A 13,442-nucleotide genomic window follows, 5' to 3' on the forward strand; every position below is an offset into this window, starting at 1 on the left:
ATAAAGCTGCTGTGAACATTTTCTTTTTGAGTTTTTGGACCTATGCTCCTATTTCGCTGGGTACGTATTTAGGAGTGGGTCATCTGGTCGCTGTGTCTTATGTCACTCTTTTTGTGACAAGTGTCTATTCTTAGAAGGCTGCTGTCAGAAGCATTAACACAGAAGAATGTCATTGGCGCATTCCCTTCTTCATGCATTCATTTGCTCTTTAATTCATTTCTTCATCCATTCATCTATTCGTCTGTCCACTCAGGACTATCTAGGGAACAGCCTCTACCCAGCCAAGCAAATTCCAGGGAAGGGACCACCAGACAGGGCCCCTGCGTCTAAGAACCTTCCAGTCTCACAGGGAGACTCACCAGAAAGCCAGCATTTGCAAGAAGGGCACGATGGGGCAGTGCTGTGAAAGCATGGACCCTATGCATCTCTCACAACAGGGATCAGGTGGTCACAGGCATCAGAGCAGCACCTACGTGGCCCAACACCAGGCACTCACCACAGGACCTGTCACTATCCCCCGCCTGCCTTCCCCATCTGTCCCTGTCATGCCCATTCCAGGCTCATCCCTCCTGGAGGCCAGTCATCTGCCTCCTGATCTCACCTTGGCGGGGAGCATTCCTGACCCTCACCCTCCTGTGATCCAGGCTGGCTGTGCCACATCTGCCCCAGGGCCGTTGTGGTATGCTGAGCCCCTCCTGTCCCTCTCGAATGCCCTGGTTATGGATGCTGGCTCTGGGTGGTCTCCCTATAAGAATGGGGGTCCTCATGGGCAGAGCTTCTGTCGGGCTGTCTCTCTTCCCTGGGCCTGGCTTGGCTGCGTCCAGATAGTGTTCCAGAGATACCTATGAGCGAGGGAACACATAAGCAGATGCATGAGCAAGCCAAGGACTCCGGTTCACTGCTCCCCTCAGTGCCTCTGACCACAGCCCTGCCCTCCACTCACCCCGGGAAGCTGGGTCCTGACGTGCCTGTGTGTGTCGGTGCAGGGTCGGGAAACTAGTGGACAGCAGCATGGACATCCAGGCCATCCAGCTCCCTGCCCTGCAGTATCAGCATGAGAGGCGCGCCAGCGACTGGGCTGTGGACAGCAACCTCTGCGGGGCCATGGACCCCACCGACGGCATTGGTGCCCTCATTGAGGAGGAGCGCACCACTGTCATGCTCAACACTGGGGTAAGTGTCCTGGCGGGCGGGTGGGCAACAGGGGAAGGGCAGCGACCCCAAACGCCTCGTGTGAACCAATGCAGAGGAGAGACTGCGAGTTGGGAAATGGGGTCTGGGAGGGTCAGCACACCGGGCAGAGGGTGGGCAACAGCTCACACTGCGTGGGTCGGCGAGGAGAAGGGATATGGAGCATTTGAATGGAGCAACTGGAATTTTTCACGTCATACCTTGAGCACAGTGCTCTGCTCACCAGGAGCTTTCCCGGTGCCCAGCTTTGTGTTGTCAAGGCTTTCCAGCAGCTGATGACGGGGCAGGGGTTTGCTGCTCCCAGTTCACAGATAGGAAAGCAAGGCCTGGGCCAAAGTCAAATGTGACAGAATGACAGAGCTCGGTCTGATCCTCAGTCGGCCTGAGCTTAAAGCCCTGTTGCTATCTGCCTCGACGGACCAGGAAGGGACCAAGCTCGAGACAGTCAGGGTGGTGGGAAGGCTCGGCCATCTTTTCCTGTCACCTGTGTGGTGGTGTCTCCATGCAGCAGCGGGAGGGCAGGGGATGGCAGCTGGTCCTCTACTGTCTTGAGACAATGAAACAGTGTCTGGTCTGGACACGGTGTTTCACACCTGTTATCCCAGCACATTGGGAAGCCAAGCAGGCAGATCACTTGAGGTCAGGAGTTTGAGATCAGCCTGACCAACATAGCAAAACCCCATCTCTACCAAAAATACAAAAATTAGTCAGGCATGGTGGCAGGCACCTGTAATCCCAGCTATTCGGGAGGCTGAGGCAGGAGAATCGCTTAAACCAGGAGGCCGAGGCCGCAGTGAGCCAAGATCACACCACTGCACTCCACCCCAGGTGACAGAGTGACCCTGTCTCAAAAATATAAAATAGTGTCTGCCTTGCCTACATGGCCACTGTGAGGCTCCAGATACCAACATGCAGGCCCAGTGGAGACCTGCAGAGTCTGCACAGGCAAGCCTGCCATGTGGTGCCCTAAGCTCCTCCCACACCTATTTTAATGCCCCAGGAGTGTCTGGTGCAGCCTCAGCTCCCAGGCTGGCACCACACAGGGCAGCACCTGCCGTAGGTGGGTGGGGGTCAGGCGCTGGCTCCCAAATGGTGTCAGTGTCACCTGCGTCCTCTCTGCCACAGCTCACCCTGCACTGCCAGCAGTTCTGGGCCATGTTCCTGAAGAAGGCTGCATACAGCTGGCGTGAGTGGAAGATGGTGGCGGCCCAGGTCCTGGTGCCTGTGACCTGTGTCACCCTGGCCCTCCTGGCCATCAACTACTCCTCAGAGCTGTTCGACGACCCCATGCTGAGGCTGACCCTGGGCGAGTATGGCAGAACCATCGTGCCTTTCTCAATTCCTGGAACCTCCCAGTTGGGTCAGCAGCTGTCAGAGCATCTGAAAAACTCACTGCAGGCTGAGGAACAGGAGCCCCGGGAGGTGCTTGGTAAGGGGCATCCCAGGAGCTGGGGGCGAGTCATGTGGCCAGAGTTCAGCTTCCTGACTGCAGGAGCATCGACATCTGGGGAAGATGGTTCTTGGCTGTTCTGCCTGCAGCCCTGACTTTGCCCCACTGCATCGTGATCATCAAACATGCCCAAAACATTGCCGATGTCCCCTGGGTGGCAGATCTTGGCACTGTATCAGGGGAAGCGCCCTAGGGATGCCAGAGACACAGGCACGGTGCTGGGGCCAGGCTCTGTCAGGCGCCTCTTTACTGAAGCTGTGTCAGGATCATTCACTGGCAAAATATAGAAGCATAATGACTTCACAATACCTTTGCTTTGTGACAGTGCTGGCCACAGTGTGCCTTCGTGTGACAGGGTGTTTTCTTCCAACATCTTAAAACACAGTTCTCAGCCGGGCTCAGTGGCTCACACCTGCTATCCTGGCGCTTTAGGAGGCTGAGGTGGGCGGATCACTTGAGGACATGAGTTTGAGACCAGTCTGGCCAACGTGGCAAAACTCTGTTTCTACCAAAATACAAAAATTAGCTGGGCGTGGTGGTGGGCACCTGCAATTGCAGCTACTCTGGAGGCTGAGACAGGAGAATCGCTTGAACCCGGGAGGTGGAGGCTGTAGTCAGCTGAAATGGTGCCATGCACTCCAGCCTGGGCAACAGAGCAAGACTTTGTCTCAAAATAAAAAAAGTCTTAGTAGTCACAGTTGGATACTGCCCCAGGCTCAGAACAGGAACTGTGCTCTGATTAATGGAAACTGCTGGAAGGTTTTCTCATTTTGCAGCTCCTTTCCCAGTTCCTGACCAGCAGTCGAGGTTCCGCATACTGAATAATGACAAAACCTTGGCAGAAATTAGGCTCTTCTTAGGAGGAGGGTGACACAGCAGGCAGCTGGGAGGATGCCGGCACCACTGCATGGGGTCCCTGATTAGCCATGTGCAGACGGTGGCAGCTGCCCATGTGTTGCCTCCTCCTGTGTTGCCTGACTCTGCCATTGCTCCCCAGGTGACCTGGAGGAGTTCTTGATCTTCAGGGCCTCTGTGGAGGGGGGCGGCTTTAATGAGCGGTGCCTCGTGGCAGTGTCCTTCAGAGACGTGGGAGAGCGTACAGTCACCGCCTTATTCAACAACCAGGCGTACCACTCCCCGGCCACCGCCCTGGCCGTCGTGGACAACCTTCTGTTCAAGCTGCTGTGCGGACCTCACGCCTCCATCGTGGTCTCTAACTTCCCCCAGCCCCGGAGTGCCCTGCAGGCCGCCAAGGACCAGTTCAACGAGTATGTGTGCTGCCCGTCCAGCCTGGCCACACCCCCTAGGATCAACTGCCCTGGGCACTGCCACAGGCCCATAGATAGAGCATTGTGTCTGCCCTCCCAAAGTCCCTGGGTCTGGTGGGGGACCCCTGCCATGTCCCTCCACTGTCCACAACCCCCACTCCGTGTGACAGCAGATCAGCTGTGAGCCGTCCCATGCACTGTGGTTCTTTAACGGGGACCCCTGAGGGCTCGGCAGGCAGCCCTGCCTTCTCCTTCCACATCCACCTGGATCCTGCCAGCCACTGTCCTTGCTCTGCGCTGCTCTTTCCTGTGGTGTGATGCGGTGTGGCCACGCCCCAAGACAGTGCCCACTGGCAAGGACTCAGGTGGCTGCACGTCAGGAGCTATTGTGTGGGCTGGGCTGCCCCCATCCCAGCCACAGAGCCCCAGAGCTCCAGGGAGCACCCAGAGGAGGCCAAAAATTCTGTTAATTTCAGATTTGCCACTCCTCCTCAGGGCAGTGTGGTCTCCACTCGCATTCCAGGCTAGGCCTAGTCCTGGAGATGTCCGTGTCCCAGCTTCTGGCTCCATCCCTGCCCCCAAAGCAGAAAAGCAGCGGCCCTCAATCTGCTCTCCTTACTGTAAACTCAGGATCTTAGAATGACGCACAGAGGCCAAGAGAGGCTTTCCCTTTGCCATACTCCAGGAGGAGGAGGCAGGGCTCTGGGCGGAGGTGATGAGTGAGAGCCACACTGCCATTGCCATCATCAGCACAGGAAGTTTAGAGGAACTGTTCTCCAGGGGGCGGGTTTTTCTGGTGCAGAGCCGTGGCACTCGTGCTCTCCCATAAGCCCCTTTGGTGGCTGGGCTGCTGCCCTGCATGCGTTGGGCAGTCATAACTGAGACCCCAACCTTTCCTGCCACCCAGATGTGCTGTGCTCTGTCCCTGACCTTCCCTGTCCCCCACAGGGGCCGGAAGGGATTTGACATTGCCCTCAACCTGCTCTTCGCCATGGCATTCTTGGCCAGCACATTCTCCATCCTGGCGGTCAGCGAGAGGGCCGTGCAGGCCAAGCATGTGCAGTTTGTGAGCGGAGTCCACGTGGCTACTTTCTGGCTCTCCGCTCTGCTGTGGGACCTCATCTCCTTCCTCATCCCCAGTCTGCTGCTGCTGGTGAGCACAGAGGGTGCTGGCTCCGGTGCTTGCTCTGGGGACCCCTGTGCAGAACCAGAACCAGCCAGGCAGCCTAGGCTGGCAGCTGAGCCCGACTCCAGGAGGATGGCTGGAATACCCCGGCGGCTGCCACCTTGCCTCCTCCCTGCATCCCAGCCTCTGCCCTCCACGCATGGTTACAGCTCCCGGCACAAGGGGATAAGGGGAAACTGGGGCAGAGTGGGTCCTGGGGCTGAAGCCACCATGGGGGGACAGACACAGCCTGTGGGGCTGATGGGCATGGGCTGGCTGACTGGAAGGGGTCTGAGGACCTCTAAATGCTCCTCTCACCCCCGTCCCTACTTGTGAGCTGCTCGCAGCTTGGCGTGCACGGCAGTGCCTCCCTCTGCTGCCGCAGGTGGTGTTCAAGGCCTTCGATGTGCGTGCCTTCACGTGGGATGGCCACATGGCCGACACCCTGCTACTGCTCCTGCTTTACGGCTGGGCCATCATCCCTCTCATGTACCTGATGAACTTCTTCTTCTCCGGGGCGGCCACCGCCTACACAAGGTTAACCATCTTCAACATCCTGTCGGGCATCGCCACCTTCCTGATGGTCACCATCATGCGCATCCCAGGTGGGTGCCTGGAGACTACTCCCAACCCCCATGGCCACCCGTGGAATCACTGCCCAGACCGGGAGGCACCAGCCACAGCCAAGGCAGGACTCAAGCACTGGGCCCAGCTCATGCTTACCAGCCCCTCTGCCCCAGCTGGCCCTGCTCGGCCAGCCACAGCTGGTGGGCAGGCGTCTGCAGGGTCCTTGCCCTATGCAGAGCCAGCAGGGGTATACCCCGGAGGTGCCCCCTCACTCTGCACAGCACGGTGAAGGCCCTGTGCTGGCCCTGACCAGGCCTATCCTGGAGGTGGGTATGGTGTGCCTCCAAGTGTGGACTGATCTTACCTCCTCACCGCAGCTGTAAAACTGGAAGAACTTTCCAAAACCCTGGATCACGTGTTCCTGGTGCTGCCCAACCACTGTCTGGGGATGGCAGTCAGCAGCTTCTACGAGAACTATGAGACGCGGAGGTACTGCACCTCTTCCGAGGTTGCTGCCCACTACTGCAAGAAATACAGTGAGTGTCCCAGCCCCTCCTCCAGTTCCAACCATCAGCAGCCCCCGCATCCTCAGGACGTGGTCACTGCAGAGGGGCCTCCCAGGGCAGGGGCTCCTCTGTATCTGAGTGGCCTAGGCTGGCGCGTTCCTCTGTAAGGAGCCGCCCCGCCTCCCTTGATAGCCCCTTCACGCTCGCTTGCTCCTGGGCCCTGTGCCTGAGCTCCCACTCTCTCATCTGCCTCAGTGTCTGGCCGTCTGTAAAAAGGAACCACAGACCAGGGTTTCACAGCAGAAGTGAATCCCCCATGGCTCGGGGGAGGACGCTTCCTGCCTTCTAGCTCCTGGTGGCTCCAGGCATCCTGGACTCCTGGCCGCAGCCTCCTCCTGGACTGATCTCTGTTTCCATCCTGGCATGGTGGCCCCTGTCTCTGTCTCAAATCTCCTTCTGCCTTTCTCTTAAAAGAACACTTGCTCTTGGGTTTCAGGCCCATCTAATCCAGTGTTTCACCTCAAGATCTTACTCATCACATCTTCAGAGACTCTGTTTCTAAGCAAGATCACAACCCCAGGTTAAGGGGGACAGGACTTGGACCTGTCCTATGGGGCCTCCTCAGCCCCTCACTCACCCCTCTGTGTTTGTAATGGTCTCCGTCCTGGCCAGGAGGAGGCTCAGGGTTCCCACAGACCCTTTGCTTCTCAGGCGGCCCGTCCCTGCCCTGGGCCTGCCGCGTCGCTTATGGGATTGCATTGGATTGTTACATGCCTGGCCCCTCTCTCAGCCACGGTTCCTTGAGAGGCAACCATGACCTACTCACCTTCACAATTCAGCACGGTCCCCGACTCAGGGATGCAAGGGTATGAGCGGGTATCCAGGGTGCCCCCGTGGAGGGGACCCTGTTGCAGGTGCCTTGAGCACCTTGGGGAGGGGAGTGGGGGCCAGGAATCTGGGAGGGGAAGTGGGTGCGCCAGGCCTCGGAGCACAGTGAGTCCCTCGCCCGGCAGACATCCAGTACCAGGAGAACTTCTATGCCTGGAGCGCTCCAGGGGTCGGCAGGTTCGTGGCCTCCATGGCCACCTCAGGATGCGCCTACCTCATCCTGCTCTTCCTCATCGAGACCAACCTGCTGCAGAGACTCAGGGGCATCTTCTGTGTCTTCCGGAGGAGGCAGACACTGGTGAGTGGCTCCAGGAGCCCGGACGCTGGCGGGATGTTCTCCGCCCCTCTGCTTGGGCCCAGCATGACACAGGGCAGCCTCCACCTCCCTCTCCACCAGGTAGCTCCTGCACCAGTCAGCCTCCCACTGTGTGGCCTCAGCACCAGCCAGCACTCACAGCCAGGGCAGGGCACAGCCCTTGCCGCTCAGGAGGGCTGTTGAGTTCTGATCCCCTGCCGAGGAGTCAGCCCAGGGACCCAGGGCCATCCTGCTAAGCAGAGGTGGTGCTCAGGGACACCCAGTGCCCAGAGGAGGGGGATGTGGGGCCAAGGGGTCCTCCACGTGTTTATTGAAAATGTTCGTTTTTTTCAGGTCTCCGTCCTCTCCCTCAAACAAACAAAACCAAACCTGTTGACGATGCATTGCACATACAGCTTAGCCGGGGGAGAATTTGCTTTTTTAAAACAGTCAGACTTCTCTAAAAAGGGATCTCTCTCCATGTGTTAAAATCTTTGGCCAGGATGGTGGCTCACACCTGTAATCCTAGCACTTCAGAAGGCCCAGGTGGGCAGATCACCTGAGGCCAGGGGATCAAGACCAGCCTAGCCAACATAGTGAGACCCTATCTCTACTAAAAAGTTTTAAAAATTAGCCAGGCATGATGGTACACACCTGTAGTCCCAGCTACTAGGGAGGCTGAGACAGGAGGCTTAAGCCTGGGAGGTCCAGGCTGCAGTAAGCTGTCATTGCACCACTGCATTCCAGTGGGTGACAGAGCAAGACCCCATCTCTAAATCTGAAAACAAAAAGCTTACTTCAAGGCTGCGCATGGTGGCTCACGCCTATAATCCCAGCACTTTGGGAGGCTGAGGTGGATGGATCACGAAAGGTCAGGAGTTTGAGACCAGCCTGGCCAACATGGTGAAACCCATCTCTACTAAAAATACAAAAATTAGCCAGGCATGGTGGTGCACACCTGTAATCCCAGCTGCTACTTGGGAGGATGAGGCAGGAGAATCACTTGAATCTGGGAGGCTGAGGTTGCAGTGAGCCAAGATCACAGCACTGCACTGCAGCCTCAGTGACAGAGTGAGACTCTATCTCAAAAAAAAAATTAAAATTGTTAAAAAATCTTACTTTAAGCCAGGCATGGTGGCTCACGCCTGTAATCCCAGCACTTTGGGAGGCCAAGGTGGGTGGATCACCTGAGGTTGGGAGTTCAAGACCAGTCCAACCAACATGGAGAAACCCCATCTCCACTAAAAATATAAAAATAGCCAGGCATGGTGGCACATGCCTGTAATCCCAGCTACTCAGGAGGCTGAGGCAGGAGAATCGCTTGAACCCGGGAGGCAGAGGTTGCGGTGAGCCAAGATTGCATCATTGCACTCCAGCCTGGGCAACACGAGCAAAACTGCATCTCAAAAAAAAATCTTATTTTATATTCCCCAGCAGAGAGTTAGGATTTTTCTCCATGAGTCCCACACAGTTCTTTTTCCTCTGATAGTTTATGTCTCCTGAATGCTAGTTTAGCCCAGTAAGACCACGGTGTCTTCTGGTAAAAGGTCTGAATCACACCTGTGGGGCCTGAGATGGGGACAAGAAGCCTTGGAGGCCTTAGTCCCACCAGACCTTCCACATCCACCCCTGCCCCTCCCTTCTCCACAGAAGCCGCCTTGCGGCTGAGTTCATGCCTGTGGTCTTTGTCTTGGTCAATCAGACAGAATTGTACACTCGGATGCCTGTGCTTCCTGAGGACCAAGATGTGGCGGATGAGAGGACCCGCATCTTGGCCCCCAGTTCGGACTCCCTGCTCCACACACCTCTGATTATCAAGGAGCTCTCCAAGGTACCTTTGCGATTTGGGGTGGGGTTCTTCCCTCCAGGTGCGTACCTGACTGTCCCTGGGGTCCGACTCTGTTCCTGGAAGTCCGCAGGGCTTAGGCTCAGGCAGCTCTGCTCTGCGTCCAAGCCTCCACATTCCTTGTTCTCTGCTGGGTGCCTGCAGGTGTACGAGCAGCGGGTGCCCCTCCTGGCCGTGGACAGGATCTCCCTCGCGGTGCAGAAAGGGGAATGCTTTGGCCTTCTGGGCTTCAACGGAGCCGGGAAGACCACGACTTTCAAAATGCTGACTGGGGAGGAGAGCCTCACTTCTGGGGATGCCTTTGTCGGAGGTCACAGCATCAGCTCTGATGTTGGGAAGGTGGGTGCAGCCAGGGAGGCTCCGAAGGGGTGAGGCAGGCATTGCTGGAGGGGGCACCCTGGAGGCAGGGATGGAGGGACACTGTCCCCAAACAGCTGCTGCATCTGTGGCTGGCAGTGGGCCCAGCACATGCCTGCGGACAGCGAGACAAGGTAATGAGCTAAGCTAAGCTTTGCCAGAACTAGGCAGGTGATGGGAGGGGAGAGAGATAGGTGCTAACATTCATGAGCCTGGAGCGATGCATTCAGCAGTGACAGCCACCTCTGTGCAGAGGCCATTCTGTGTCCAGGCAGCTCAGGTGTGGGTTTAGAGGCCTTGCTGAGTGAAGGAATTGAAGACCCGGGGCCTGCTCACAGTTTTCCCACGTCAAGCTGAACCCCACCAGCTCCCCTGCAGAAGAAGGGAGACCAGTGGCAGCCCTCCTGCACCCCTGTGTGGGGCCTGCATGGGAGGTTAAGTGTGCTGAGCAAAGCAGGGGAAATGGAAGGCGGAGCCTAAGAAGTGGTGGTGGAGTCCCCTCCTGAGCTCGCGGCAGGGCGTCCTGGACAGCAGAGGCCCCAGGCCAAAGCACAAGCAGGCCCTCTCTGGAGGAAAGCCTCATCCTAGGCTGCAGACTCCCCCATAGAGTGTTCCAGGGCTTAGAGGTGATGCACAGCAAATAAACAGAGGAGTTGGCACCATGGCTGGAAGCCACAGACACAGGCCCCATGGGGCACACACAGGCGTTAGATCCACATTGCCAGGCCAGATTATAAAAGTTTATGAAATCACTGTGTCTACCAAAATCAATGATGCCATTAAAAATCTATGCAAGGGGCCAGGTACGGTGGCTCACAGCTGTAATCCCAGCACTTTGGGAGGCCAAGGCAGGTGGATCACAAGATCAGGAGTTTGAGACCAACCTGGCCAACATGGTGAAATCCCATCTCTACTAAAAATACTAAAGTCAGCTGGGTGTGGTGGTGCATGCCTGTAGTCCTAGCTACTTGGGAGGCTGAGACAGGAGAATCACTTGAACCCAGGAGGCTCAGGTTACAGTGAGCTGAGATTGCGCCACTGCACTCCAGCCTGGTGACAGAGTGAGACTCTGTCAAAAAAAAAAAAAAAAAAATCTATACAAGAGAGAGAAAACCATATGTGATCTAGCAATGGAGGAAAGGGTGAGAAGTCCCCAGTACATGTAATCCCATGTTCCAGAAAGAAAAGAGAGAGAATGATAGGGGGTAGTAGCCAAAAATGTATTGGCTAAGACTTTTCCCAAATTCATTAAAAACAGATTCTGAGCTGGGTGCCGTGACTCATGCCTGTAATCCCAGCTTTGGGAGGCCAAGGCAGGCAGATTACTTGAGGTCTGGAGTTCAAGACCAGCCTGGACAACATGACAAAATGCTGTCTCTACCAGAGAAATACAAAAAATTAGCCAGGCATTGTGGCACATGCCTATAATCTCAGCTACTTGGGAGCCTGAGGCACAAGAATCACTTGAACTCAGGAGGCAGAGGATGCAGTGAGCCAAGATTGTGCCACTGCACTCCAGCTTGGGTGACAGAGTAAGACTGTCTCAGAAAAAGAAAAAAAGATTTTGGAAGCCTGAGGACCCCAAGGAAAGAAGGTAAAGAAAAGAAATCCAGTCTCTGGATTCCACAAACCCAGGCACTCCTGCCCCCCACCAGCTGCCGAAGGTAGCTAAGCAGACAGCAGCAGGCATATCCTAGTTCTGCTGGGCATGGTCCCTTGCACAGAGAACAGCGCTGCACCATCTTACCAAGCAGTGCCCACCCCAGAGGTGCTGCCCACAGATCTCTCTTCTTAGAAGGAGAAGAAAGGGTCCTAGCACATGGGATGTCCCAGGCATGAGCAAGTGGGCAGCCAGCTCTGAGTGTGCCTCTGTGTAAAGTTTGTGTAGTAGTCATGGCATGTAATCCATGAGGCCATTCTCACACCACCTAACCCCATGACTGCCTGCCCTGGACCAGGCTCTAGGAGCAGCTTTGGGAGCCTCCCTGCACCAGCCACATCCTTCCTGGGTCCATGTTCCAAGAGCTTCCACTGTGAGCAGCCACCAGGGCCTGTGCACAGCTCCAGCACCCCCCTGTGCCAAGACCAGCTTGATCATGAAGACCCCAACCCAGGCAATGCTGAAGGAATTAAGAAACAGACACAGGGATACACTGCAGAGTGGGCTCAGGGGGCTAACAGCATTCTGAGCTGAGAGCCCAGAGCAGACTCTGACCCACGTATTTATTCTTTATGAACTGTGTTTTTTCACAGAATAAAGATAAACTAAGCAGGCAGATAGTGCCTGTTCACAACTAAAGATAAACCAGAAAGCATTCTTTATGAGGGAGCAATGGGGGCTAAGTCACACATCCTGTTTAAAGAACTGGTTTAAGTAGTGCATGACCTATATATACTGTCTACTATTTTAGAACGCACTGAGCAGTTTTCTGCCTGGGGACGGCTCGGTGTGTCTTGCTGTCATTCTCAGTAAACAGTATAATGCATCACACACATCAAGACCTGTCCCCATCACCCCTACACACACACACACGCTGGCAGGGACCACAGACAGGCACAGAGGTGGGCACCTCAAGGGTAGTCCCTGTGGTCCTCTGGAGGAAAGAGGCTTCCCTCTGACCCACTTCCCTCCCCGGCTATGCTCTGACCCCAGGTGCGGCAGCGGATCGGCTACTGCCCACAGTTTGATGCCTTGCTGGACCACATGACTGGCCGGGAGATGCTGGTCATGTATGCTCGGCTCCGGGGCATCCCTGAGCGCCACATTGGAGCCTGCGTGGAGAACACTCTGCGGGGCCTGCTGCTGGAGCCACACGCCAACAAACTGGTCAGGACGTACAGGTGCACCCCCCGAGCCTGGGCCCTGCGACCAGAAGAGTCCTGGCCCTTCCCAGACTGGATTCACAGTCAGGGTCCCCATAGCATAGAGCTGGGAGTGACCACACAGGTCAGTGGCCAGAGCTCCTGCTTGTGGCTCCAGGATGGAGCTGGGATTTGGTGTTGTGATCCAGGTAGTTCCACGTAGGAGAGAGACTGCCCTGACAGCTCCTGTCACCTAGGGACCAAGCCAGCAGCAAGAGATGCCAGGGTCCCTGGCAGGCCTTTCTTAGGTGCGGGCAGATGTGCCGTGTGGGTGTGTGCACCAGGCCCCTAAGCACAGCCTTCTCTGAGGCCTCCAGCTCTATGCAATGGGCTCTCAAGATGCACACAGCTCCTTCCTCTTCACTAGGGCTGTTCTGCGATTGCTGGGTGTGGGCCTCTGCAGGGACACGGGCCTCGACTGGGATACGGGAGCCAATGCTAACTCTCAGCCTTATTCCCCCACCTGGCACCCGCCTGCCCCCAGCGGTGGTAACAAGCGGAAGCTGAGCACTGGCATCGCCCTGATTGGAGAGCCTGCCGTCATCTTCCTGGACGAGCCATCCACTGGCATGGACCCCGTGGCCCGGCGCCTGCTCTGGGACACTGTGGCACGAGCCCGTGAGTCCGGCAAGGCCATCATCATCACCTCCCACAGGTAGAGCCTGGGTCTGTGGGTCACTGGAAGTTTCAGAACTGAGTGGGCTGTGGAGGAGCCAGGTGGCCACACTCTGATTATGGTATCAGGAACGGCCTGATCAGGAGGCCAGTGCCTTCCTGTCTGCATGAGCCTTTGGCACTCCCAGCCTTGTCTCAGGCCCTGCCCTCTCCCCAGCATGGAGGAGTGTGAGGCCCTGTGCACCCGGCTGGCCATCATGGTGCAGGGGCAGTTCAAGTGCCTGGGCAGCCCCCAGCACCTCAAAAGCAAGTTCGGCAGTGGCTACTCCCTGCGGGCCAAGGTCCGGAGCGAAGGGCAGCAGGAGGCGCTGGAGGAGTTCAAGGCCTTCGTGGACCTGACCTTTCCAGGTGTGTCCCAGCCCTGGCAGCCCC

At 56.7% G+C, this 13,442-nt stretch overlaps 1 protein-coding gene across 5 annotated transcripts in view; it reads left to right on the forward strand.

Annotated features, from left to right (window-relative positions):
- The window catches only part of ABCA3 (ATP binding cassette subfamily A member 3), a 60,577-nt gene that overhangs the window by 44,894 nt on the left and 2,241 nt on the right, over positions 1–13,442 (forward strand). For all 5 annotated transcript variants that reach the window (XM_064362334.1, XM_064362336.1, XM_012441763.3 and 2 more), the window contains 12 exons: positions 987–1,173; positions 2,317–2,620; positions 3,639–3,909; positions 4,858–5,062; positions 5,460–5,679; positions 6,019–6,177; positions 7,161–7,333; positions 9,033–9,161; positions 9,321–9,515; positions 12,187–12,374; positions 12,880–13,050; positions 13,228–13,418. In XM_064362334.1, coding sequence (XP_064218404.1) covers positions 987–1,173; positions 2,317–2,620; positions 3,639–3,909; positions 4,858–5,062; positions 5,460–5,679; positions 6,019–6,177; positions 7,161–7,333; positions 9,033–9,161; positions 9,321–9,515; positions 12,187–12,374; positions 12,880–13,050; positions 13,228–13,418 — 2,393 coding nt within the window. The remainder of the gene's footprint in view (positions 1–986; positions 1,174–2,316; positions 2,621–3,638; positions 3,910–4,857; positions 5,063–5,459; positions 5,680–6,018; positions 6,178–7,160; positions 7,334–9,032; positions 9,162–9,320; positions 9,516–12,186; positions 12,375–12,879; positions 13,051–13,227; positions 13,419–13,442) is intronic.

This window comes from Aotus nancymaae, unplaced genomic scaffold (assembly GCF_030222135.1).
Source record: "Aotus nancymaae isolate 86718 unplaced genomic scaffold, 86718_ANA_hifiasm-v0.15.2.pri h1tg000049l, whole genome shotgun sequence".
In the NCBI taxonomy this organism is placed as follows: Eukaryota; Metazoa; Chordata; class Mammalia; order Primates; family Aotidae; genus Aotus; species Aotus nancymaae.